This window comes from Centroberyx affinis, unplaced genomic scaffold (genome assembly GCF_046629955.1).
Source record: "Centroberyx affinis isolate AG114_WGS23_722 - 3 ecotype Tasmania unplaced genomic scaffold, CSIRO-AGI_Caff_v1 ptg000690l_1, whole genome shotgun sequence".
Lineage (NCBI taxonomy): Eukaryota > Metazoa > Chordata > Actinopteri > Beryciformes > Berycidae > Centroberyx > Centroberyx affinis.
The window spans coordinates 18011-45987 of NW_027279311.1; the positions used below are offsets into that span (position 1 = coordinate 18011).

General features: G+C 39.8%; 1 protein-coding gene across 2 annotated transcripts; it reads right to left on the reverse strand.

Annotated features, from left to right (window-relative positions):
- Positions 1–1149: 1149 nt before the first annotated feature.
- On the reverse strand, positions 1150–27904 carry lrrc1 (leucine rich repeat containing 1). Of its 2 annotated transcripts, none has more exons than XM_071519368.1 (14): positions 27308–27904; positions 19524–19641; positions 18616–18694; positions 16917–17006; positions 12269–12325; positions 11972–12035; positions 11129–11203; positions 10482–10626; positions 9804–9922; positions 7603–7686; positions 5219–5334; positions 4258–4430; positions 2885–3023; positions 1150–2642 (listed from the first exon to the last, which is right to left on the reverse strand). In XM_071519368.1, exons 1-14 carry the CDS (start codon positions 27464–27466, stop codon positions 2486–2488), a joined length of 1575 nt encoding a protein of 524 aa, XP_071375469.1. In that variant the 5' UTR covers positions 27467–27904; the 3' UTR covers positions 1150–2485. The 2 variants fall into 2 exon arrangements, with proteins under 2 accessions (XP_071375469.1, XP_071375468.1); XM_071519367.1 differs by having other exon boundaries at positions 1150–2644; positions 2890–3029.
- Positions 27905–27977: the final 73 nt, after the last annotated feature.

Consider the following 27977-nt stretch of genomic DNA (forward strand, 5'->3'; position numbering starts at 1 on the left):
AAATGGTTTAATGTAAGAACCAACTTCCTGAAGTAAGGAAAACAGCCAAGATAGAAGAGGTTGAGTCTCCAAAAGCTTAAGTTGTTTGACTCTTGTGTCTCTCCTCTCTCTCTCTCTCTCTCTGTCTAGCCAAGAGCTGCGAAGCTCGTCCTCCAATGCATTTTGAAGAGGAGACATAGAAAGCGGGGATGAACCATCATGACATGTTTAAGATGCATTGTAGTCTCTCTGGGATAGCTTCCACTTCAAAATGGTGGAAGGCCAACTAAAGCACTACACTGCTCCATTTATCTGTTGAAGAAAAAAAGATCAGTCTGTAGACAGGTCAGTACCTGAAACTGAACACCAATAACAGTGACTAAAATACCTCAGTAAAGCCTTACTGACAACTCCTGAAATGGTTTTAAACTAGCTCATGGACCATATTTGAACATGTGTTTTAATCTAACAGCAAAGACGGTTTGTTAGTTAGAAGTCTTTAGATGACTATCCAAAAAGGTACAATCAAATTTAAATGAAATGTATGCAATAACTGTGAACATTAGAATTAGAATCACAAACTGGCATGATGCCTCATTAAATATACATTCCTTAAAGTTTACACATATGCTCTCTTGCCTGGATGTGATGAAGACAAAAGAATACCTTTCAACCGCTGAAATGCTGAAAGCATGCCAGAATCAGGACAACATGTGCAGCACATACTGGGTAGACAAAGTAAAATATGGCACATGCTGGTGGAGCATTACATACATCATGCTTAGTTGGACAGACAAAACAAGAGATGGAGGGATAAGGAAATGGAACAGAAATCTGTGCCTTTAAAGACCAAGTCTATCTCATCAAGCTGCCGTCATGGAATACTGTGTGATTTCCATGGCAAGCCAGTTTTAGTCTATGTTTACTTTGTCAATAAATTACTTTTGGAATGATGCAAGATAAAGAAAAGGCAGAACACAAAATGTTTCTAGTTAACTGTTTTGACATTGGTTAATTTCACATTTAAAATGAAATTGCCTGCATATGAAGTTCAACAGGTCTAAGATGATACCTTCAGCCAGAAAGTATGCGATATCCTCTCCAAACTCAACATTCATTCTTTAATACTGGCACAACCTGACTAATAAAGTTAAAGGAATAACGAACATGTTTAGTTTTGCACCCATTTTATTGGATCAGTGGTTAAAAGTCATTCAGATCTCCAGGCCCAGTGTCCATGCCTATTTGAGATCTGTGTTTTGTGCAGTTTGATCAGGAAATAATTAAAAGATAAAACCAACATTTGAACCAGTTTCTACGGTCCACTTCTTGCAATCAAATTAAAAACAAAATAACAAATTTTATAATGTACCATATAAAAGAATACGCTTTTTGAATAAGACGCAAGAAACTTTGAGAAGTGCATTAAAGTATAACTTCTAACAACTGCATTTTTAAAGGATTCCATCCTTGTGATATGAACCTCATTCTAACTGATAACTCCAATGATTATTCTATACAGTACTGTTCATTAAAGAGACATTTTTTAAAAATGCAGCTGTTTTTGGCATCTATTTGATAAACATTGCAAAGCAGTGTAGCACAGCAGATATAAATAAGACAGCCTTGTCACTTCCGCACAATTGTATTGTGGAAAAGTAATTAAAAGGTAGCTGATATGCATTAGTCCTCGAAGCCAATAATTAATTGACAAAATCTATTTAGAATCAAAATTAGTCTAGGGTTAGCCGAGAAGATTTAACAAACAAACAAAGAAGATTCAAGGCTGTCTACTCACCCAATGACAATTATATGGTTTTAATAAGACATTAGTGACGGCATTTTGTTCATTGCTTTAATTTTAAAAAGGAAAAAAAAAGTACCAAGTTCAAAGGAAAACTTTAAAAATCTGAAACTGATTAAGAAATTTGCTATACATTTTTTTTATTTACATCTGAGCTGCCAAAAAGTATAAAAGTATCAATATTCACAAATGACTATACAATAATCCTTAATCAGTAGGTCCAAAAACTCCTGGTTTTATGTTTGCCCAAAATGTAAAGAAATATTCACCCAGTGTTTTAAAAATAGATATAGAACAAATATATAATACATTTAAGAAGATTTTGACCATATTATAAAGACTTAGAATAGTGCAACTACCTAATGTATATTTATTTTTAAAAAGAGGCGTTTAAAAAAAGTCATAAATCTTTAAAATATCTTTTAAAAAGGAGCAAATCTGTGCAGATTATTGCTGTGGAAATCATTTTAAAAAGAGGAAGGCACATTGGCCCCGGTGGACTGAGTCGAACACATTTAAAACAGGACTGAAGATGAAGTAAGGTACTGGTGTCCCAGGGTTTAACCGGAGGAGGGGGGTAAGCCACACTGGGGTTTGTAGGTAAAAAACAAAAACAAAACAAAAACAAAAACAGGGCTGAGGGGTTGTGCAGGAGGACATGGCGAGAGACACAGGAGGTAAAAACATTTCTGAGGTAAAAAGTCACACAGACGTGGTCACTCTGTCTGGAGCGTTATTGACCTCGTTTTTGTTGGAGTCCAGGCCTTTGGCAGCGTTCAGGTCGTTGCGGAGGTTCTCAGCTGCTTTCTTCATGGTCTTCAGCTCGCCGGGGTGAGGCGTGGCCCGCCGCATCAGTGTTCTCTGCGGGACGGTGACAAATCAAACCGGTGTTAAACGGACTGAGTGCAGATGGTTGTTATCACTATTAATCTGGGGAAACATTTACATAGGTTATCTCTTAATAATAATTGTTCTGACGCTCTTGTGTTTATCCGAAATGGCGACAGCTGTGAGATTTCACAAATTACCATTTTTTCGTCAATATTAGCTTTTTGTTGTTTTTGCTTTTTCCTACCATCGCATGCCACATTACACCCTCGCCTCACCTTTTCATCATCCTCATCATCGTCATCCTCCAGGAAGTGGATGGCACTGATCCTGTGCATGGCTTTGTTGTCCCAGGTGTCGTCCACCATGTCGTTCACCAGGCTCTCCAGGGCGCCGCAGCGGGCGAGATTATCTGATCCTGGGACAGTTTTTAAAGTAAAATGGCATCAGAAGACATATCATGTATGAACTCAATTCTTCTCTGAACCCTGCATACATAGAAACAGTCAAATATAAAGAATGGCAGAACTCGAGCAGAAAAGATGGCACATTGAAGTGGACATTTTGGCAGATTAAAATCAATATGGTCGGTATGATTGCTTTTCTACAATCTGCCAACTCAAGAAATGAAGGCTGTCACATAACCCAGTGCTCATAAGGGAGAGCCTGAAACTGCCAGATCACAGTTTCAAATCCCAGCTTAGTCACAGGCTTACAGCAACACAATCTCCCCCCACCCCCACCCCGGCTCCAGCCTCACTCCTCTGACCTCCACCAGTCTTATATCCGCATCTCCTCCACAAGAGAGAGAGAGGGTCACAGAAACGAACCTGAAAATGTGGCTTTTCTTTTTGAGGTGAGATGCAAGCGCCTTCTCAAATTGTAAAAGTACAGTGTCAAGGGGACAATCATCATTTTCTAAAGAATCATAAGTACGCCACAGAATTCCGGGTAAGGTTGTGGGAAAAAAAAAAATGACATTACAATAAACTGTTGTATCAGGCATAGATAGAGCCAGAGCTCAACTGAGTGTCTCTTTACCCAGTGGGCGAGCTTTTAATGGCAGCAGGCCAGCCGTTGCTAAGCCTCTTTAGCTGTCCAATCCACTGCGTTTCTGAAAAACATAACCAAGGAGGGCCTCAAGGGACAGGGGAGGCCCAGATCTGTTATAGGCGTTGTGATCCCTGCAGGACCTCGTAATCGACAGCAACTAGAGGGAAGGATCAGAGGGCGCAGAACACGCTGTGCTTCCCCGAGCAGATCATGTGATAATGTGATCAAAACCGTGGGGCACTTTGAATTAAACGCTCGCAGACGACGACGCAGGGACTGATGTCGAATACCGCTCAAATGTCACAGTCTTGGGATTAAGTCGTTTCCCTCGAGAAGAAACCCTGCACATTAGAAGCGCGGAGATCATAATCTATTTTATATGTATGTATGTATACACACGCACGCACATAACTGCACCAGTAGCTGTTCATAAATCTTACAGGGGTTTTATTTCAATCAACCAATATGAAAAAAAAATCTAAATACAGTCACTGCTACTGATAATACCCGTCACACATGATGGTGACAGTTGTTCAAACATGGCAGGGCAGGACACCGTGACACCATTAAGAGTCATGTTATGTCTACATTACCTTTGTTGTCAGATTCGCACGGCTGCTGGGGCAGCAGCACGCAGGTGAGCACCTTCTCCCCCGAGTCGGGATCCTCATCCGTCTGGAAGGTGAGGAGCGGCTGCGACTGGTTCTCCGACAGCCACAAGGCCTTCAGCCGCAGCGTGGTCAGGGACAACGGTAAGTGGGCGAGCCTGGACACAAACAGACAACAGGTGTTTTGTGTTGTGACTGCTTCATTCAAACCGCTCACTACAGCAGCGCACTGGAGGATTCTAACTTGCTCGTATCGCACAATATAAAGAAACTACAAGATATCAGGAGGCGCTTATTTCTATACTGTGTACATACTAGGAGATAACAGTCATATCCCCCAGGGAATTACTGTCAGCTCTGCTTTGAATGCATAGCTGCTTGTTCCCCTATATTCTGTATGTAGTTACCACAGCTAGAAAACTGAAAATGATAAAACAAATTATATAATAATTTAGCTTATTTTCCACCAACAAAACATTCACAATTCTAGTCCTAATTAGTACTTCTGTCAGGTTACACTTGGCAGTTGTTTGGACAACATGGCGGGGCAGCTTTCAGCAACATGAAGCACAGAGGTAAAGATATTCATTTGTGATTAAAGCAGCAATGAGCAACATTCCCAAGGGAAGTGCTTGGGTGCTGTTGCCCATTAGAGTATCAAATGAACTAAATGAGAACAGGTAGTGCCGCAACTTGCTCTGGTAACACTTATCATAATTTTCAAATCATATTCCCCAATTTGTTTTTTATCTCATTTCGTGAGAGATTTTAATTAGCATTTGATTTTATCATTAATTTAGACAACAGAATTGTGTATCACAATAACTCATTAGCATTGCTTAATAATTTTATTGACGCTTATATTTATTTATTGCTCAGCCCTTCCCCCAGCCGCCACTGTGACCAAAAAGAGAGTGGAAACAAAGATGCAGAGTGTTTGACGAACCTATTTCCAGAGACATCCAGCACATGCAGCTCTGTGGCCTGTGACAGCTCTGCCGGTATCCTCGTCAGTCTGTTTTCTCGCACGCAGAAGACATTAAGGCTGCTGCAGCCTCCAATCTGAGAAGCGGAAGAGACAGCGTGATTACATCTTGATCAATACAGGAGCCCTCAGGATAAACATCCTGAGGGCAAATAAACCTTTCAATGGCAATTTGTCTTTCTTTTGCATACTGATAATAATATAATATAAATGCATATTTTCTATAAAATACCAGGACCTAAAGGAAACCTAAATAAATGTGTTCTCAGCTTTCAGGCACTTTGCCCTAGAATTGGTGTTCTCGATAGCAGACCAATTGAATGCCAATGGGATGTGGGAGAGGGAACTAAAATTAGACACAATTAGGCCTAGTGGCCAGTCAAAGTAGAAACTTGATGGGCCAGCTAAAGTGCAGACTGTAATCTATTAATCTATTAATCTGCTCAGGCACAGACCTGAGCAGGGTACAAGTACTGTTGTAGAGATTCATCATGTTAAAAGGAGCTGGCTAAGCCTCAGCATTTACAAGGGTAAATGCGATAAGTTGTACTTGGACCTGGGAGAGATAGTCAAATGTCAGCAAAAACAACTGACACACCAGACAGAGGGAATCTAGAGACGCAACAGTAAACAAAGAACATGATTCATCCCTCAAATCATCAATGCTACTTCAAATACATTAGTCAGATCTAAGTAGTGTGAAATTATCTCTGCATCATGTTAATGTGTAATGCAAGCACAGTCGAAACCCAGCCAGGGCAATAGTGTCATGAGCAGCTAATCAATGATCAATCGAATCCATAAAAGTGAGACAGTGGCTAAGTAGCATAGCAAACTACAAGCTCAATAGTGAGACCAAGCTTTCACTGTGAGTGTTAGAAATGGCATGTAACGTTGATGGTTTGAGAAACAGTGACACCATCGATTCACTATCTAGGCCAAGTGCGTTGAACTGTTATTTTTCTCCCAACACTGCAGTCTTTGCATCATTAAGACACAAGGGCATTGTATAACCTCTAAAAAGCCCTTTCAGATTAAGCTTTAAAGCAGGCGTGCCTTCACTTCAACGGACAAGAGGTCAGAGAAGAATGTCACATACAAACACAATGGGGACAATCAGCCAGAGCCGAACAAACCAGAGCACTGAATAATAAAACTGAAATGAGTGAGCAAAACAAGCACGGCCATTGTTGACCCAACAACTGTCTAGAATGTGAATGAAGTTTAGCCAGTTTAACTGAGGGTTCAATATAAAGTTAATTATAACTTAGGGTTTATTCAGTCCACTCAAAACAGAAGGCATTTCATGATTTTGATACTGAGCTATAAAAAGTAAATACAGCTTTGACTTCATTATTTTATAGAAATATTTAAATGCAAATGAAAGAGTCATACACACAGGCTTGGCGGATCTTCAAAATAATTTACTTATATCACTAACATGTTTCAGTCATGTCAAATTATTACATTGAGTTATCAACTGTGGGTTTACCTGTCGATCAGTGGGTGAAGGTGCATACCATGACATATTAAAACGTGTGGCCTTTCATTGAATAATGTGGACTGTTGTATGCATGTACTGTTTTATTGCTATTTTTTCATTGTAAGACAGCATTTTTACATATGCTCAAATGTATTTGTATATACATTTTATTCTTTTTTTTATTCTCTCACCTTTTCCTCTCCCTCTTTTTGTGAAGCACTTTGTAACTATGGTTTTGAAAGGTGCTATATAAATAAGGTGAGCCATGTGAGCTGCTTCAGACACCTGTTAGGATGCTCCCCAGGCACCTCCAACTGGAAAAATACCATGTATGGCCGCATGGGAGGAGATCCCAGGGCAGACCCAGGACACACTGGAGGGACTACATCTCCCAGCATGCCTTGGAGCACCTTGGGATCCTCCAGGAGGAGCTGGAGGTCACTGCAGGGGAAAAGGACATCTGGGCTGCTCTACTGGCCCTTCTGCAACTGTGACTCTGACCCGGTAAGTATGAAGATGGATATGCTGCTGTTTGCAACAGGCGGGTATTCAATGTCCTCAACCTATATTTTCAAAAATGTAAACCTTCAGAAGTATTTGATAATATTTAAATAATGTAGGCTTGCACACCCAGTTTGGTTTTGACAACTCAAAACCGAGGCAATGAGTTGTTAGTTCTCCCTCTTAGGAATATGTGTTTTAGTTATTTTAGGGAATCCTACATTATTGAAACCACTAATATTCACTTTGAGAGTTTGTTTAATTTATACAGTCTCACTTGTCTCATGATACATGTTATGATGAGAAAAGCCTATACCCTTAGGTAATGATGTTGGATGATGTTATGATAGGAAACACGTACCTCCTTAGGTAATGATGCTAGCTGATTTCTGTCACAGTTGAAGTTGGAAAGCCGCTTTAATTTCCCAATACTTCTTGGCAAACTCTGTAACAACAAATACATCAAAAAGAACATCAAGAGCTTTCCCATTATTACAGCAATTGGTAGCTTAATGGATCACACAGGCATTAACCTCATCTTGTCTCTTAACGTTATCCCGTGGCGTTTAAGGGATTACACCAACTTTTTGGGAGATTGGCCCGTTGGTCAATTTATCCGTAAAGTGATGAGAGAATAGACATCAAAATCATCCGTGTGCCCCCAGTAGATTGTCTGCTCCGGTGCTGCATGCTTTTATAAACAGTGTGTCAAGTGATCGAATGCCACTAACACTGTCCATAGTGGGAAGACTAAACATTTAGTAATAAAATGTTTTGGTGGTTTTTATTATATGGCCTGTAGATTCGTAAATTTAAAAAAATATATATATATTTTAACTCAATATAGATCATGTAGCTGCATCTTATTTTTGGAACTATTTTAGGTAAGCAGCCATGTATTCATCTGCTGTGCAGGGATTTTCAGCTGGAGCCCTGTCTCCCATCACCACCACTTTCACTATAAACAACACAAGTCAGGCTCCAAGTCTGGCAGAAAGAGACATTCCGACAGGGAAAGTAGTCCCTGGTAACTCAAAACAGAATGTTATTTTTGTATCGTATTTCGTGTTAGTTTTACCAATCGACTCAGAGCTGCCAGACGTAGCTGCATGTCATTTAAAATTACTCCATTTAGCTTTAGAGATGCTACAAGTTCTCGTTTTCTCACTTTTTAGATAATGCTAATTGTCTACAATCACTCAACACAGTGTGTGCTACTGGAGCACCACACCGAACAAGCTACACATGGGTGATGTTGGTGTTGATGTTCTCATCACTTAATGGCTAACCTGACCAATGGGCCAGTCAACTCAGTGTATTCCTTTAACTTCAAAACAATTTACAAGTCAGTGTTTTATGATGAGCCTGTGTTTACCTGGTAACTACGTTTCCCTCCAGTACAGTTCAAAATATCTAAGTATCTAAAATACTGTCAAGATTCTTCACCTTATGTCTGCATAGACCATTCAAACTGGTGTCAATCAATGTCAAACTGTAGGTGGAAGTGTCTCAAACTGGGGAAGTGGGTGGAGTCACCAGCATTTAAGGCTGATTCAGGATCAAGTTTAACACGCATTGCATAGGCAGCAATCAAAACACTGACCCCATATCTGTGTTTAGGGCTCTTTTTGCCAATGTCCTAATTCTGATTGTGGAAACAGTATCCCAACAAGTGTGGGATGTTTTTAGCCAAGTTATCAGGAGGTCTAATTGCATGCTCCAAGTCAGAGAAAATACTACAAAAGACATATCCCGTCCCTTCAGCAGAGTAGCAAATCTAGGTCCCAAGTAACTATGGTATGCAGAAGGTATATAGACTGTATTATTATACATGATCCAATAATCATTAACAACCAACAGTGTTTAGTGTGTGCAATGCATCTGTTTGTTGCCATTTGTGTGCTTTTGTTGGCTAATGTTTTATTACAGCAGTAATAGCCAGAGGGCCGTCTTCTCTGTCACCACAGGTATGTCAGTGAAGCAGCTTCGTACGAGACGCAGTCAAACAAACTTACATCTATGACAATTTGATAGAATTTGGCTGATCTGAGTTTCAATATTGCCAAATAGATTTAAATCTTTTCCTTGCATTATGCCCAAACTAACAGCTGATGTTGTGCTGTTGCTATCATATGGACTGTGTGTACATGTGCTGTGTGTGCATGGAAATTACTAATAAAAATAAAACATACAGATATTTTGGTAATTATTGTACAAAGTTGAAATTTATGTATTGCACTATACTGCACATAGGCCTAGGATACATTCTCCATCTAGTTTCCATGGCGCACTTGGCCGAGGTGTGTAAAGCAAGTGTGAAGGCACTAATCCCAGAGCGTATTATTTTTATTACATGTATATTTTCACCAGATCTGAAATGGGCAGTGGATGGATATTGTTTGGCTGACGTCCTGCTGACTGCCTGTATTTGGGGATTCTAAAAACAACGGCAAACATTTGCAAATGTTGTGTTGCTAGGAATGGATTTAGGAAACATATGCATTGGAAAAGTGTTTTCTTCCCATTTTCACAGATTGAACAGTAATGCAGTATCCAACACACCTGTAGCTGGTTCTCCGTGAGCACCAGCTCAGTGAGACTTTCACAGTTTCCAATGCTCTCTGGAAGATGAGTAAGCCTATTTTGATCAGCTTTCAATATCGAAAGCTGTCTTAGTTTTCCTGCAGAGAGAGGAGAAAAAAACATATGCTCACAGAGAGAGTACTTTGATTTTAATCATAATAAACTTGTCATGACGGGACATGACATTGATTAGCAGGCTGGTGCAGCGAGAACAATACGTTTCAATGCAGTTACTTAGTTATGATTATTTGGCAAAAATAATAAAAATCTGTTATCTTGTAAAAGTGACACTTTCATATTTTAATTTTAGTTGGACATTTTCCTTCAGATACTTGTCACATAGGGGAAACGTTCTATATTTGTCCTTGAATTTAGCTAAAAACGGTGAGACCAAAGCACATGGCTAACTGCATACATGCAGCAACTGTAGCAATATTTTCAGAATTATCTGGTTAAGAGAAAAAGAACAATTTAAGATTAAAATATCAAAGTATACCTAAGATTAGCCTCATATTTTTCAGGCTTTATCTACATTATACTGATTTGAAATCCTAGGTAGACCCAACAATCTGATCCCCCAATTTCTCCTGAATGTTGGACATTAGCACACTGAACATTATGTCAGTAAACAGATGGGAGGAGAAAACCTATGCTTACCGATGCTTTCTGGTATAGCATCAATGAGGTTCTGGGACACCAGCAGGTCGGTGAGCGACAGCAGGCCTCCTAACTCCTCTGGAAGATGCTCCAGTTTGTTTTCTGATACATCTAGACACAGCAGGCTTTTCATACTGCCCATCTCCTAGGAATCAAGAGCAAGAGTTTTGTGGTAATCAGTAACATCATGCCTATAATCATTTGGTAGCAAGTACAATCTTGGACAGTAGTTATCAAGTGTCTCAGAGTAAAATCAATCAACTACCCAACCACTGTAAGAGTAAAGCAAAGTTATCCCAGGTGATCTCAGGACTTCCCAGCATGAGGCATGTCTGGCCCTGACAGTGTTTTTACCTGGGGGTTTTATCACCTACCATCATGCTGCAGCATTCAAACCAATCACTGTACCACACTTACATAATGATTACATTTGTACACTTCTTATATTTTGGTCACACTTCTCACATGACAATTCTGAGACGCTTGTTAACTACGAGTCCTGGTTCAAAATGAAATTGAAAACTCATTTAAGTGCGCTGCATGCATCAGTGCACTGAGAAGCACCATATGCAACAATGGCATTACTATTAATACAAAGACAACTACACAGTGTTAAATAATAGAAATACATTTCAAGATTAGCTTACTGCAGGTATTTCAGCCAACTGGTTTCCATCCAGCCACAAGTCCTTTAAGCTGACAAGACAGCCTATTGTCTCTGGCTATGTGGGAGTAAGAAATGTAAGAATTGAAAGAGTAAGAGCCAGGGAGATATAGAAGAGAAAGAGACAAAGACAATAAAGAGGAGAGGAAGAAATATAAATACATGACTGGGGCTGCTGATTTTGAGATATGAAAAGGCATTTAAGGTTTTGTAGTGACAATGGGATATAAAATACTTTTGATTAGTTTGACAAGTTTTTTGAGCATTTCTATGGAACAAATCATGCATCAAGGTCTGCTGATACAGCTGTACAAACAATACTCAAAAACATTTTGCTTGATCACATTATAAAATAAATGTTCCTTTACTTTCCTTTGTATTATTTAAAAGTATTATTTTAGAACTGTATATTAAGTATCAAAACTGATAGCAGTATATATGATTTCCAATAATACCCAATCACATGGGTAACTAGGTTCCATGTACACACAACTGTGAAAGAACTAAAAAAAACAACAAAAAAAACCCCCAAAAAAACACACACAAATGTCCTTGCCGCCTGACTTTGGTTCATCTGTCAGTAAATCATTCACCCTCAGAGTTAGAGCCGCATAAGCCTACAACTTTAAACCCAAAGCTCAAAGCAGATGGTCATCCTCCCATCCGCATGATAAGAGGTGAAAGCTGTTCTCAAGGGATGCTAATCTACTTGGACATGACAAGAACAAGGAAATGGGAAAAGCCGGGGTCTGCTCATTTTGTGAAAGTCCGCGCCTCATTCTTCTGCACAAACAACTTTCCCCTCCGGACGTCCGGAACAACTTACCAAATTGTACAGTTCATTATTGCCTAGGTCGAGTTCTTCAAGTCTGTGAAGTAGAGATAGCGACCTGTGGAGAAAATACACAGAGACTGGCTGTGAGTCCTGTAACTCATTAACCATTGTCTGTTAACAGGGTGAAGATGCTACATGCAGTTTTCTCAGTATATTGCTCTGAATTCTCTGTCTCTTTCTTTCTCTCTCTTGCACACACACACACACACACACACACACACGCACACACACAACTTCGGAGATATAACCTGCTTCACACAACACACAGTGCCGTTGCTGAATACTCACTCTGGTAAGAATGTCAGCAGGTTCTCTCTGAGTTCTAGTGATACCAAATTGGAGAGGCTGTAATGAAAAGGCAAAAGAAAGATGATTATGTTTCTTAAAATGTCATGAAAGCTGGAACTCTATTTTCTATAAAGATTCTACTCATATTTCCCGCAACATGGATAAATATTTCTTGTTTGTGGCACATAGAACGTTTCTAGACCCAAGGGGTTTGGGTTTTTTGTTCCCTCGGGATCAGATAACGGTGAATAGGAAGTTGTTTTGAGGTGTGTCGGTCTTATCAAGGCAGTAAAATCCAACGCAGCATAAACAACCGTCACAGAAAAGCCTCTGCACACTTTGAATGAAGAGCAAGTGGCCTGAATGACCATCAGAGACCAAAGTACAGGGTTCTGTTTTTGCAATGCTGCTTATGTCTCAATACATATACCCAATTATTGGAGCATTTTATGAGGGAGCACCTACTGTACTCACATGGGACAAACTTTATCGTATTGATAAGAACATCTGATAAATAACACAGCCTTCAAGTGGTATTGGAGATGGGCCTAGGAGTTGACATTACTAGGATTCGTGTGCTTTGGCTTTAAAACCAACAGACTACAGTTCGGTTAGCTCAGCGCTTACACTGTGAAAACTAGAAATGGCGGCAAATCTTCCAAGGAATTTCAGTTTCCCGATGGTTAAAAAGCTTTCACAGCGGTATGGCAGTTGACAATCTGCTCTTTAGAGGCAGATTTACGTTCATAATGGCAGTAGAACAAACAAATGTGAGCCATGAAGACTGAATCCGAGGGATTAACAGAATCTGGTAGGTATGTTTGAAAATAGCGCTTAAACTAGCCTATATACAATCTCTCTTGTATGACAGTCAAACCCTCTACTGTGACAACATGACACACAACTAGGACTTTTTTTTTTTTTTTTTTGCTTTGTTGTGAGGGTTTTTTCAGTGCAAACGCTGGGTCACTGTGCCAGAGATTAAAAAGACAGACAATTCCAGCACACACTGTCTGAATTTTGGTTTCAGGCTTCAGTTAAACAATCAAATAACCACCTAATTGCTCCACTTGCTTTAGGCCTGAATATGACGGTACTGTGCTTATGTTTTCTGACAGCCATTTTGGTGTCGGCTGAAAACTACCATGTCAGTAGATAAGACACCGATGCCATTTAACCCCTTAAAGCCTGTCTTATCCACTGTTGAAATCCCAAACCAACTTGTTTTTCCAACTGCGTTATGGTTTTCATTACCTGCTTTCCTTAGCAGAGAGCAGGCCTTGACTCACTGCTTTATGTAAGACAGCTTTGGGGCACATGCTGTACCATGGGGAACAGGGTGCAAAGAGATATGTGTTCTCTTGACCCCGAGCTCCCCTTGTTATGGAGGAAAACTCTAGATGTCTTAGAGGTGACGCATAAAGAGACAATGTGTCATTAAAATCACTCACATGCCATAGGAAGCACGTGGTTTGCAATAGGGAAGCAGGTAAACACGGATCAGAGGGATCAATAATATTTGTGAGGCAACCTTCAACAAAGTGACTGCAAGTTTAAATGCATGTTGATTTTGGGTTTGATTCTTCCTTTTACACTTTTATTTGAAGTCTATTATAACAAGGTCTAACAGGCTAAATCTATCTTTTACAATTAAAGAAAAAAGATTGAGGAATAAGATTATGCATCCTGTTTTTTGCATTAAATCCCATATTTAAGAGCAATCACTCGGCTAAATCAGCACAGCATCAGATCAACATTAAGCCAAATTAGTAGGTTTAAAAGTCCAATAAGCGTAGCATTACTTAAAAGTCTACAATCCCGGCCTATTCACAACGAAGGGGAAAAACCCCTATCTTGACTCGTTCTACGAGGCACTCACCAGGCATCTGCGCATTATCCATCAGAGGTTAAGCAATAATCCCTAATTTATGGCACTATAGCGAGTCAAAGCAAAGCTCTGTTTAGCTTAACACAAACTGCTTCAGCACTTATCTAAGGGTCAAAATATGCCATCCAGACCACCGCCAATAATCTTTCAAAATGTACTGATGGCCAACATCAGGAGAAGTTTCACTGCAGCGGTCTGGCTGACTGAAAGAAACTACCTAACCAACAAGTCAGTCTATATAGTTAGCGGTGGCAGACCAAAGCTAGAGACAGACAATTATGAGGGCATTTTCAACATTTCTAAATTGAGCTGCATGTCTAATTTCATCCTCATATCTGCCCTTAAATCTGCCTTTGTTTTAATTTAGTTTTGTCAGTTTCCCTTGAATTCCAAAGTTCTCCTAAAGAATTCCCTTGCAGCAATTTGACCTAAAGCACATAGTTTTGATATTGAATCCAATTAAATCTGAGCTCAAAAATGAGGGAGACTTCCAAGCAATAAGAATGTTGGCAGACATGCTTTTTCATTTCTGTCTTTTTATATTCCATCTCAGAACAAGCCTTGTGCCTTTTATGAATAAAGACAATGCAGACTAGGAAAGGACACTGGCTGATGTGCCTGTCAAGAGCAAGATGGCCGGTATGTTTTCAGCTCAAGGGGAACAAAGCTAGTATTTGCCTGCAAATGAAAAGTGTAGAGAAGTGGTCAGGTGGAGGAAATTACAGAGGAAATTAGTTAAGATCACAAGGGAAGAGCGAGACAATAAAAAGTGAAGCAGTTTGCCCTGTCATGCCTGTTCCTGTGGGTAATACACACAAAACAACACATTATGTCATTAGAGCTGTAACATTTACTGCATCACTTAGCTGGGTCGTAGGAGGCATACCGAAGAGCTGGGCACATTACAGAATTTTTTTTAAACCATTTTATTGCTTGTTTTTCTCCTTTTGCAAGTGAACGTTACCGAAAGCATAACACGTTATTTGAGTAATCTGAACATTACAACCCTAGTCTGATTATTGTAACTGCCTTTTGACAGAACTAGTGGGCACACCTGCTGGCCATCTTTTAGAAACCATCTCTACTTGCTTCCAACACCATGGTTTTCCTGCATAGGAAAGTTTAGACTGCCACCAAACCTGCTTTCTTTAGCAACAAACAGAATAAACGAGGAACTTAAAACAAAGTGGAAAAAAAACATGATCTCGAATCGTTTGACTTGAGGTGCTGGGGACTTCACATTCTGTTGATTGGCTAAAAAACAGCAATTGTTGCCAACTTGGCCACTTTGTTGCTAGATTAAGCAAGTTTTCTGACTGTGACTTTATTGTTTTTTAAGTGACTAGGTAAATCTAGATACTCTTTCAAACCATGTGGAAAAATGGTAACATGTTGACTCCCAAAGTATTTGGCAAACAAATTCAGGGTGTTTAAAAGTTTAAAAGTCCTGAAAAGATCTTAACACTAGAAAGGCTGTGCGCAGACATTACTGGACAACAAAACACAGACAGATTTTGCAACTTTCTCCCCACAAAATACCCCCGTTTACGCCATAACAACTGGCTACAAGGCATTGGTACCCAGGTGTGAATGTTTCTCCCTCTCCTCCTCCACTGCTTTTTGAATGGCTGGCACATTTTCTCCCATTGATCAAATGAGCAGCATCAAAATTCAACCAATTTCACGCATATGATTTCTCACACACCTTTAGAACAATAACGTGAGATGCAGAGTTCCCAGACATGAAACATGGGATATGTCTGTGGATGAACTGAAAGCATTTATTGCGCTTCTGTATTTCCATGGAATATATGGCAGCACAAACATGGATATCAACAGCTACTGATCAGAAAAGTCTTTTTTCAGACAAACCATGACAAGGAACTGCTTCAGAGAAATCCTGCAGGAGTGTGTGTCGACTATGGGAGGAGGAATAAGAGGAGCGGAGACGAGAGATGAGTGTCTGCGTAAAAGTGCATTCAAAGGATTAAATGGACTGAGCTCATTATATATGTACATATTTGACACTTAGCAAATCCTATCCATACCGGTTCTCCTATTATTTTATATAATACTGCGAGGTATAAGAGGAAATGTGAGACGAGCGCATGCGTTAAAGTGCATTCTGAGAATTCCATTCAGTAAATTCACGATGATTGAAGAAATGTGTCATGTTTTTGAAATACCTTACACTTGGCTGCTGTTTATCACTTAACTGCTCACTTCTGTTTGCCATTTTGTTTACTGAAGTGCTTTTGGCAATGTGCCTGTAATATGTTATGTAATCAAATAATGGCTACTCCTATATTTCCCCCCTGTATATATTGTTAATTTTAGAAATAAACACACAGACACTGACATCAGCTGTAAGACTGTGTGACCTCTTGTCATTCAGACCCATAGTCTGATAGGACAACTTTTTTATGAAGGTTGTAGTCAAGCTGAAAGCGGTACAGTTAGCACATGATGTCATCTGACGCTCATGACAGAGGAACCACCAAAGTCCCATTTTAACCCAAGAAAAACCCTGAATGCCAAGAGGAACCCTCTGTGGGTGGCTTTGAGAAATAACAGTTTTAACACAACATCCATTTAGTTTAGTGTTTGTGCAGAACAACATGGTTAGATGATTAAACATCTTAAGTTTACATGAACAATTCCATCTTGGCTTTTGGCAGAATAAGAGACATATTTTATTGGCAAAGGCCAGATCTGCTCAATATGTCAAAGTAAATATGTTGAAACAGTGCATGAACTTACTTTCCAATGTTGTCCGGAAGGACCTGCAATGAAATATCATTGATGGAAAGGCATGTTAAATTCCGTAGCTCTGGAAAGCTCTCAGGTAATCTGGAAAAATAAGAGAGAACACCACATCAGATGAGTGGTGAAACATAGTACATACAGGGTCTTTTCATCTATATAGTGCAGGCAAAATCAACTGTATTTTTAAAGGATGTTTGTAACTTCCATGTGAAAATCAAAGGATACGATTGCATGAGTGTGTAAGGCTGTGATCACAGAGGATGCATTTTTTGAACACGCCTGCACCTTTTTCACTTCACGCGCACGTCTCCTCCTCATGTTTTCAAGAGCAAGCAGAGAAATTGCTAACTTTATCTTGTCCAGTTTGATTTTCAACAAAGTTATCCCCGGTATTAAAAAGCATCTTATGTGATCACAGTCTAAAGAAAGCTCAGCCACTGCTGCCACAATCGCCACTGGAATTTATTTTTCTCTAATGAATGTAAGCTAAGGTGCCAATTCAATTACATTGATTCACTGAGCCTTGAAGTGAGATGGGTTTTCTTTATTCAACAACCTGTCAAGAAGACTGAGTATCTGACCCACCATCACCTGGCGGGCTGCTAGTGGCATTTGATCCCAGGCAGACTCCCAGGTTAAAGTAGGCAGCTAGATAGACTAAAGCTTGCAAAACTAACTTGAAAGTATCTGTAGTGCATGACATTACGCTAAAACGATCAGTGCCTCTTCTGTGCTACATGACAATTTCATCAATCATGTCTCAAGGTAGAGGCAACGCTTTTAATCCCTATTCTTGTCAGTTCATGTTGGAAATGTTGGCACCATCTTCCTCAGATTAAATGACATTCTTCCCCTTGAGGGAAAGTAGCATGGGAAAAACGATGTTATCAAACTCTTATTCAAACAACTCTTTGGACAATGACTTACAAGTGATTAACAATGTTTCTCTGAATGTTAATAGTTTTTCCTATCAACTTTAAGACTGACAGGGAGATAGTATCAGATTCACGCTCACTCATAGCTGTCAGTAAACCTTTGCTATGGAGCTGATAACAAACAGGCCTGATAAAAGAGTGGAGAATTAGGTTACTACTGTGGAAAATGTGTGTGTGTTGTATCAATACCATGCAAGAGTGCTTGCACTTTTAAAGTATTGAACACCAATCCCTCTGTGTAATAATATCATTAACTGTTGCCTCGCAAACTGAGGCATAATGCATGTCATTGTGGTTTTGCCCCTGCTGAGGTGCAAATTAGACTGAACCCCAGCCAAACAATGACAAACTGTTACTGTACCTGATCTGTCAGAATGCTAATGTTTGGTTTATTTTATTTGCACAGTAATAAAACAAGTGTTCAAGGCGAAGTGAGAAAATGCACAGTGATAAAATACAATGATAAAAGAAGACAGAGAGAGTAGATCACCAATCTGTGCAGGTGAAATATAAAAAAAACAGGCTTAAAATCACCCCTCTAAAGACATGCAATTGTTTTGTATTGATCATTAAATCAGGCAGAAATTGCATTCACACAAGTCTATAGCTCCATAAAAACTAGCCAGGATAATATAGGACCATTTATTTCAGTGGACAGAAGAGATCAATATATAACTATTAAATACATGATTGATAAGCCATTTGTTCTCTTTTTTGACTCAACAGTAATGACAAGATAATATAATCTGCAAGACTACCTTGTTAATGGGTTTCCACTGAAATCTGCCACTTGGAGGGCTTTGCAGTACGAGATGCTCTCTGGAATTTCCATTATATCTGAACGAGAGAGGAGACAAATGTTAAAACATCTTACTCATTCTAATCAGGTCTTAAAACATGTCCTGACATTCAATATCAAATATCATACAATCTCAGCAGTAGTTGCAATAACATATGTCCAAACAAGATGTGAATGCAGGTAAAAACAGCGTAAGTCTGAATAGTAAACACACAAACAAGCAGCAATGAATGCAAAGATAGCACTTCATGGCAAATCCAATGTGGGATAAACCTGTTTTATAATCCAAAGTTATGTTAGTTTTCTTACTTTATGTGACTTGGATATCAAGATACACTGAATTAAATTTCTGCACAAAAAGAGTTTTAAGATTGTTTTAAACACTACAGCATAATTATGGCCCAAGACAAACAAGACTGTGTGTGAAAATGTCTGTTTGAGTTTCCTTTTAACTTAATTAGCATTCTGGATTTGGTTTTTGCTCTATAACCACAACTCTGAACAGTCTGCTCTGTCGCAGGAGAAACCTCACCAGTGCAGCTACAAGAATATGTTGGGTGTGTACAGTTAAGTTAGGGGGTTTTGGATAATGCAGACCATGCTTCTTTTTACGCTCGTCTGATGCTTTGGCTCCAGGAAAGGGGAGTAGAACTGTTGCAAGCCATATGCCTACATTACTCAAATTCTGGCATATTCATATGGAAGAATAGCAAATTGCATCACAGATATAAAAAAAACATTTCAAAACGTAATATATTACAAATGTGCATGTCATGATAAGATTTTTAGTTTACACTGGGCAAGGAACTGTGTGCATTATCTAAGTGTTTAGTGTTGTGGTTTATCACAGTTTTGCTCCCTTCTCACCATTTCGAGAAACATCCAGCTCTACCAACTGCATGAAGTTGGCTATTTCTGGTGGGAGCCTCTGGATCTCATTGTCACTCAGGCCCAGTTTTCTTAGTTTCACCAGCTGGAAGAATGGCTGAAAGGCAAGAAGAAATGTATATTGAAAAAGACTGTAAATGGGATCACATATTGTCAATGCTTCCTATCAACACTGTTGCATCCTAAACTGATTGTTGTGAGACTGACAAATGGAAAAGTAAGATTGTAAAATGGGAAAATGTGTATATATTTGCCTGGCAAATATTGTTCTCCTGATACCCCAAAACCTTTTCTGAATGGTGGGATCTAAGAGTTAATTTTATATTTGGATGACTCTTTCTATGCTACTGCTTCATACAACATCTTTTATCAAATTTATAAAAGCAACAAAAACTCAAACTCAGATCATTTGTGTCGCACTGATCAGCCCAAACCTGGCCTACACTTAATGCCACTATTTGTTAGGGATGCACCAATCAATTAGCCACCGATTTTAATTGGTCGATAGACATTCTAAACAGACAATCAGTGATCTGCCAATTACCATTTCAACTGCACAATCACATTACAGGCCTGCATTAATTATTTATGCTAATGTGCCATTTGACAGAATGCAGCCATTTCACATTTGTAATAGAGAAAAGGCCCATCTGTTCTTTAAAAGGTGTTGTGTGTAGCATTTTAAAACATCAATATATCACTGTCAAATTATTTGCGTTACCTTGGTATAATTACCATAAACAAATGAAACCATGGTTGAGATGATTGGTAGCTTATTATTTGTTCCATGTTTGTTGAGATATACTGAGATATCATGGTATGATGGATCCGCTTAACTTGTAATGTATTTGGATAGCGAGTGAATAGATACTCTACAAAATTAGGACTTGTTACAAATATTGCTGAAGTAACTGTATAGGACTTGTTGATTCTTCAGCCATGAAAAATCCATTCAATTGTAATGAGTGTGTCGTATTGGAACACAGATGTCTGACATTATCTACAGTAATATCAAAATTATGTTTTAATGTTTCTCCCCTCTAATCTCAATCCCTTAATCCTACATCCCTAAATCACCTATAGCAAAATAAAGGCAACTGTTAGTAAAAGGTTCAGTGCAAATGTTTTTGAAGAATTACAATCAACAGCACATATTTTCACACTGCAACATAATCTGGTCATTAACCAACTAACTGTGTAAAGAATTGTCTGATACCAAGATGTAGACTTGGGCTCGTTGATTTGTCAGTTAAAAAAAAAAGTTTCTGGTCTTACAATCTGTCACCCGGTTATAATCCTGTTATCTTTGCATCTCTGCTCTGCTACGGTCCACTCTCCTTTCTATTGTGTTTTTTCTGACCGATCAGATTCAATGCCGGCTCATAGTTAGTCAGGTATCCGGCAACTCAGAGTTGTTTGGAGTGGACATGGTGGCGGCTACTTCAAAGCACAAAGATAAAAGTAGTCCTAAATGGCCATTTCTTTTGCTGTGGAAGCAATCATTTCCTTGGGATGAAAATGGTGAATCAATCCCCAGGCTGTTTTGTATCTTTGTTGGCAATTTCCGAGTAAAGCAGATCGAGCTGCCTCATTTTTCTTTTTAAAAGGCACCAGCAATTATCACAAACACACCAGAACAAGAGCCGGCAGCACCTAGCCTGTGTGTTGGCAGAGCAGCTAGCTGACATACCTCTCCAGGTCCCCCTAATGTTTTGGCATGATGGATGAACGGAGAGACTTACCAGCCTCATGAAATTCCCCTCTGCCTTTTGATTTTTCCCTGTTATTGCTGGTTACATTTACAGAAAACCTTCTCTCAGTTGGTTATGAAGGCTCATCCATTAATACATAAATAGTGTTCAACTCTGGAATTTTGCAGAGTTAAAAACCATACATTTCATATTTAATCACTGTTAATTATTTACTTTTTTATTGTTTGATACTGACGTACTTGTCACCCTTCAAAAATTGCAGGGAACCACTTCACTAGTACGAAGGTCACATTTTGATTTGACTTAAGTAAACCTAAATTAAGCCATGCCACACAAAGGAGACTTTAGGGAAATCTAGATATTGTCGAAATCAAAGAGCAATGACAGTGACACTTGTCGTTCACCTCGTTTAAAAATGTTCTGTTAGAAAACTCGGTACAAAATATTAGCCCCAATAACACCTGGTGTGAAAATGCTGTATTCAGATATGCTACACGGATAATGAACAATCCGACTGCATTCACACCTGGTATTTACATGCATTCTCGCTGCATTCTGGCCACATTGTGATCGGACCTCATTTTCCGCATGCTCTATGCAAAGCAGCTGAGTAGGTGTGGAGGAGGCATTGTCAACAAAAACAAACATGGTGGGTGCAGGGTGATTAGACGTGATACTGTACACTCTGTATTCACTTTCGGAAAGGTTTGTCTTTTACAACTCTTTCATTGGAGGCAACAGAAACAGCAACAGGTTGTTTTTCCTGAAACAGTGTTTGCAGCTGCTGTGAACATTACTACAGTGACTCCTTCACTATAATGAGGGACAGAAGCGATCACTGATGGATGCGGATCGTGCGGGAGTCCTTCGGTGAAGCTAAGCAAAGGCAAACTTGCGAACACAATGTACAAAATGATTTCTTTTACACCTGGCTGACTGTGGCTGAGATCTGATCACAATGTGAGCCACACCTCGTCCGCAGGTCCGATCCAATTACATTCCGATCCCAATGAGGGTTTCAACCCCATTTACACCTGGTATTAAAATGCAATCTATATCTGGATACCTTATCTTGTTATGGGATCTCAGCCAGTGTCTTCCAGGTGTAAATGCAGTTCGTACAGTGTGTTAGCATTTGTGGGAAATAACCACCCATAGTGTACAAACGCCACCTCTCCATATAATTGCCTGCTTTGCATAGTGCACACATAAATTAAGATCTGATCACAATGCAGACAGAATGCAGACAACGAGACCCCATGTAAATACCAGGTGTAAATGCAAAGAGCTTCATCTTATTGATTATTAGCCGTATAGTACATCAGGTCGCATTTTAATACCGGGTATAAATGGGGAAAAATCCAGCCTAAAATAAAATGCACATGTCATTCCGAGGTCTTAAGGCAGTTGAAATGATATTTGTAAACAATGTTTCTCCAGGATCCAGAACAAAGGCTCTACTCATCAATAGAAAAAACCTGCACTACTAACAATCAATTCAAGACTGATTTAGGGAATTTGTATTTGTTTGAGCTTTTGCATCCTAATGAGCTTGAACAAAATGAGACTATATACCCACAACATAAAAATCACCCTGGGAACAGTCACTGTCTGCTAAGTCAGTCTCCCAATCACAATCAAGGGAACAGCTCCAAGGTTTGTCTCTTGTTGATATCATCAAGGCAGTCTTGGCTAGTAGAGACTTGCTCATTTGCTCAAGATCATAAAAAAAAGAGAAAAAATTTAAATTCTGTTTTAGGGTTGATTATCCCCTTATGTTTACAGCTCTCAGACTTCCTGCTTCTCTCAGCTATGCCACTCCTTCATTAAACAGCAAGGATAATGACAGCCGGAAGCAAAAGGTATTCTGAAACACTCTGTATCAAAACCTTTAGTTCAAGAGCAAAACGGGGTCAGTTTCATTCACATACTCCTGGCTGTCTTTTGCCATGTTCAGTCCTCTTGGTAACAATAGGGAAAGAAGATCAGAGGGCTGACAAGAGCAGTACCTGTTTGGCTCTTATGGCCTATATGTATTATTAGCCTTCCCCCAATTTTGCAACATGCTTTGTGACTCTTCATTAGCATACTGACAGCAAACCTGTTCTTCCCGTTACTGTCATTCAGCACCACGCCTCAAGCAATCACCCATGTCTGACACAAAACAAAACAGAACAGGCTGACTTAAGGATATATTAACCATTCTCTCAGCTACCAAGTCAATATCTGAATTTTCAGCTTATCAACTGTTGGCTTCTGTAGCCCAGTGTTTTTCACAGACTGAACAGGAGCCCGAAGGTTTTGTGGGAAGAATAAAATTGAATGAATTACTGCATTGCAATAATTAAAGAAATTGTTACCAAAAGTCCTTATCTTGTGATGCAATGTAAACTAAGGTGTGGGCTTGTAGGTTAGTAATCTAAAAACAAAATACATAGCTTAACCACTAATCTACAAAATCAGCTTTAAAAAGCAAGAGTTTCCTCTGTGAGACAGACAACAGAAACAATAACATCGACCAAGAAGAATGTGCACTTCTGTGTCCGGCTCACACAGTGTAGAGAGTTTGGCCATGTTACCTGATCTGGACAAGGCTATTGTGATTTTTTTTAATAAACGAAGATTTGATAATGCAAATGATCACAAAAAACCTCATGTTGATGACCTTTGGCGGTCCACAGTTTTACAGCCACAGAGGGCAGAAGACAAAAACTACAATTTGTTTTGGGGAGGATCCAAACATCAACCAAATAAACTAATTTTGCAGTAAAATATTTTTATACAACCATCCATTTCAAAAACTAGACATATTAAAGTTATGAAAAAACATGGTTGTGCTTTGTTCTACCTCGGGTAGAGTATCTCAAAAACTAAAGCCTTTTTTGGACATTTGTTCCTCTACTAAATGTCCTCTAAATGTTTATTGGACTCTCATTCAAGGTTCACGTTAGTGTACCTGGTCGTAGGCCTGTTACATGGACATGGCAGTATTGTCTCAAGGATAAATGTAGTTATCACACAAACGGTTCCTGTTATGTGCCGTAAAACAATATGCTTTTGTCCCGTAAAGCAGAAAAGCAGCATTTTCCCACAAAATGTGACCATGACATTCAAAAGGGAAAATCAACTCGTCATATATCTGGTCATTTTATTGTTTGTTAGGTCAGAAATATCAGTATTATGTGTAAGTATTTGTGATGCAGGAGTAGTCTTTTACCCTACAATGGCTTGACAAATGAAAAAGAGATACAGTATCAAGACTGTAAAGGAAAGCCAAAACTCAACTATCAAAGAACTGTGCTTTTGATATCAAGAAGCACTATCAAGATAACATGGAATAGTTGCCATTCAAAGCTCTTTGACAAAGCCTAACCACTAACTTCTAGGCCTATGTCTTACACTTTCAGGGGAGCCAAGGTCTGTGGAAAATGCATTCATTTTTAAACTGGAGGAAGAGGCAAGTACATTCTAACAGCAAGCTATAGTCTTGCATTCCCATACCTATTTTCCATTTAGTTTCACTTTGTTTTACTGCTATTCAGTAAGCTAGAAACTATTTAGAAGCCAGGCTGGTGGTATGTGTAGTGAGGGACAGTTGCTAAAAGGAATCTTTGAATAAACAAGAGACACAGGTTACTGTTTGCTAATTTGGCCCACCACCCCCACACAAATAATACAGAAAACAAGCAAACAAAAAAAGGTGCCAAGAGAAACTAGGCCTAGCCATTAAACATTCCCACATACAGTCAAACTTGTGTTTCAAGTCTCCAAGACATGGCCAACAGGTTAATAAATGCTGAGTGAATTGCTAATTTTCTTTGTAGAATTATTGACTCTGCTGAAGCTCAACTTTCCTAATCTTGTAAGTGTAAAATCAAACCTTTGCCGTTCCATCCTGCTGTTAGACTAGCTTAATCAATGTGCTGATTAAAATGTTTGTGACTTGTGATATGTTACTGAGTTTAGGCCTTGTTACACTGTCAATACAATAATAATGTAAGGGGCAAGTGATTGTTCAGATAGCCACCTTGGAGGCAAATGTGATGAGGCCACACAATGAGCACTGAACTGGACTGATCCAAAGGTTTATCCAATTGGACGTTTCTTGGGTTCACTCAGCAAGCATAGATGGCATTAGTTACATGCCAAGGAGCATGATAAACAGTGGTTTCTCTTGTTGGCATGCCAAGAATCTCCCCTTCTCTCCTTAAACATACTTAAAATATTTCTGAAATGACAATAGGAAATCACTATATTGTTAGGCAACTGTGCAATTGTTGTCACGAGACCATCAGTGGAACACACCTGCTCTGCTGATCGTATCCTTGCAGGCACAGACTATGGCGAGTCAGTTCTTAAAAAGGAGTGACTGCAAAGATGTGTCTGTATTTTAGAAATCAGACCAGTGATTCATTATGGCTGAAGTGGAATACAATGACACACAACTGTACGAGCACGCAGCAACAAAACACATAATGCTGTCTTTGTTTTCAGTCAGACTACGTGTACCTGGTCCTTTCTTCAGTGGACAAAGTAAGCGGTGCCACATAACCATGCGAGGTTGCTCGCATTATCTCTAGTCCATCAACTTTTTATGGACTAGCCAAGCCCCAAAGTATCCTTAGAGCTCTAGAGCTAAGCAGCTTTATTGATTCACCATGTACTTTTACAAGCTGCATGCCAAATTATCAATTCTACTAAAGCCAATTCCAAATTATCAACGCTACTAAACTTTATGATGGAGGGTTTGTTTACTGAAAATTACACACTCATGAAACAGAGAAAGGTTAAGCGAAGGCACAAAATAGCCCTGCCGTCTTCGCTTTAATCCGACTGGATCAAGCTTTCACCCACGGTGACTTCAGATGTACGAGGTCAGGACAGTTCCTCATGCGTTCTTACCCTTAGTCCATACTCTCACCACTTGTTGGAAACAGCTGTAAAACCAAAGTATTGCCCAATATGGGCTACTCCTTGGTTTTGAACATTATCACAGTGACAATCCCCAAGATGATTTTCTAAGACTTAAGAGCGGAACTGATAGCATCCTCTAAACCGGTTTGGCTGTAAAGGTTCAGGAATATGCTGCGAAACCACAGAGTCAGTCGTCCATTCACTGTGAGCGGAGCAGCTCTGGGCCACACATCAGCGTGACACCACAGGTCAGAGTCTTGGATCTTCGGTTTCAAGCTTGGAAATAGAGATAAGCACGAATACAACTGAACTGCTGTAGCCCTCTAGAATAACATGCAAATCCTTTAACTAATAATTCACTTAACTGTATCTATAGAGCTAAGGTCACAGGTAAGAAGGCCAAGCTTGCATGCATACCACCACCTCTCCAAACCTGCCAGTAATTCAATGCTGGGTGTACAGACCTCCTACATGGTTTCCATGAAAATGTGGTCCTCTCCATTTAACAATAATAAAGCCACTGTGACAGAGCAATTCAATCATCATGTAACTCAAGTGTGTACTTATGAGTATAGTATGGAAGCATATTCAGAGTCATTGACCAGCTCTCAATAACAGCTTGATTTGTAAGTGTTTTTATGCACACTGTCATACAGAAAAAAATCAGTGTTCAGACATTTTGGTTCATGGGGATTTTCTGACCTCAACATGGTATCACCTGTCTAAACAGGTTGGCAAAGAATGACACGCCAGAGACCAAGCCGGGGCTTGTACTGTAGGTATCAAACGTTTCATAAGCCTGTGAATGCTTGAGGCACCTTGAACTCAAATAAAAAAAACTACTAGTGACAAAGCTCAAGCTCTAGCATTTGCATTGCGTTAACCTACAGTGGCAGGTGCAGTACAAGGGAAATTTCCAACTACACAGGGTGCGTGGCTTGCTGATCTTGCGTAATTATTGTCCCCAGCTCCCACCAGGTCCTCACGGGATGCAGATCAGGGCAGTTAGTAGTTTGTGTCAGAAGCACTTTAGCTCCAGCGAGGCATTTCATGTGACCAAAGCGGTACCACACGGCTAAGGTGCCCTTTCCCTTAAGGTGTCGTTAAATTAGACAGCGGAAGCTATTTTCTGCTTACCTTGGGCAAGTCCCGGAGTTGGTTGGCATCCAGTAAAAGCTCCTCCAAACTCCGTCCGTAGCGGTAAATCTCATCGGGCACATACAACAGGGAGCAGTGGCGTTTATCGATCATCTCAACATGACGGTTGCACCGCCACAGGGGTATACAGTGAAACATCACGGGGCGATGGAAATAAATCTCGTACCCGTGCGATAAACAAACAAGCGGAGGGATGCAACAGATTGCTCGGGCTAACTGACGCTACGGCGGGATAGTCCCGAACTAAATTCACCGTCCAACAACAAACTCAGAGGCAAGTAAACATCGAAACGAACCGTAAATAAGTCGCACTAACCCAGCTAACGTTGGGTCGCGACGAACATGGAAATTATACTCCGTCGCTGTCTCACTTTGGTTAGTTTGTAGGCACCTGTTTGTTTTTTTTACGCCTGTTTCGTCCCTTCTGTCACGTCGCCGCCGGAATGTTTTTGCGAGCCGCTTCGGATCCCCCTTCTTTAGCGGAAAAAACACTGGCTACATCTCAGTTTAGAAGAGGGTAGCATTTCGGATTTTTTTTTCCTCGTCCCGGAGTTAATTTCCTCTCCAGTCCAGTTTCTGACCCGGAACATTCACTCCCTCATTCCAATCCTACGTCATCGTTCCAGGCGGCTCCTCCCATGGTTCCTCC

Bases quoted from the DNA above. Each gene is read 5' to 3' on its own strand.
- lrrc1 (XM_071519367.1), bottom strand. From the start codon at position 27,466: ATGTTTCACTGTATACCCCTGTGGCGGTGCAACCGTCATGTTGAGATG. The intron at 19,642-27,307 runs GTAAGCAGAAAA...CTTGCCTTTCAG, and splicing joins AACTCCGGGACTTGCCCAAG to CCATTCTTCCAGCTGGTGAA. The intron at 18,695-19,523 runs GTGAGAAGGGAG...TCTCTCGTTCAG, and splicing joins GCTGGATGTTTCTCGAAATG to ATATAATGGAAATTCCAGAG.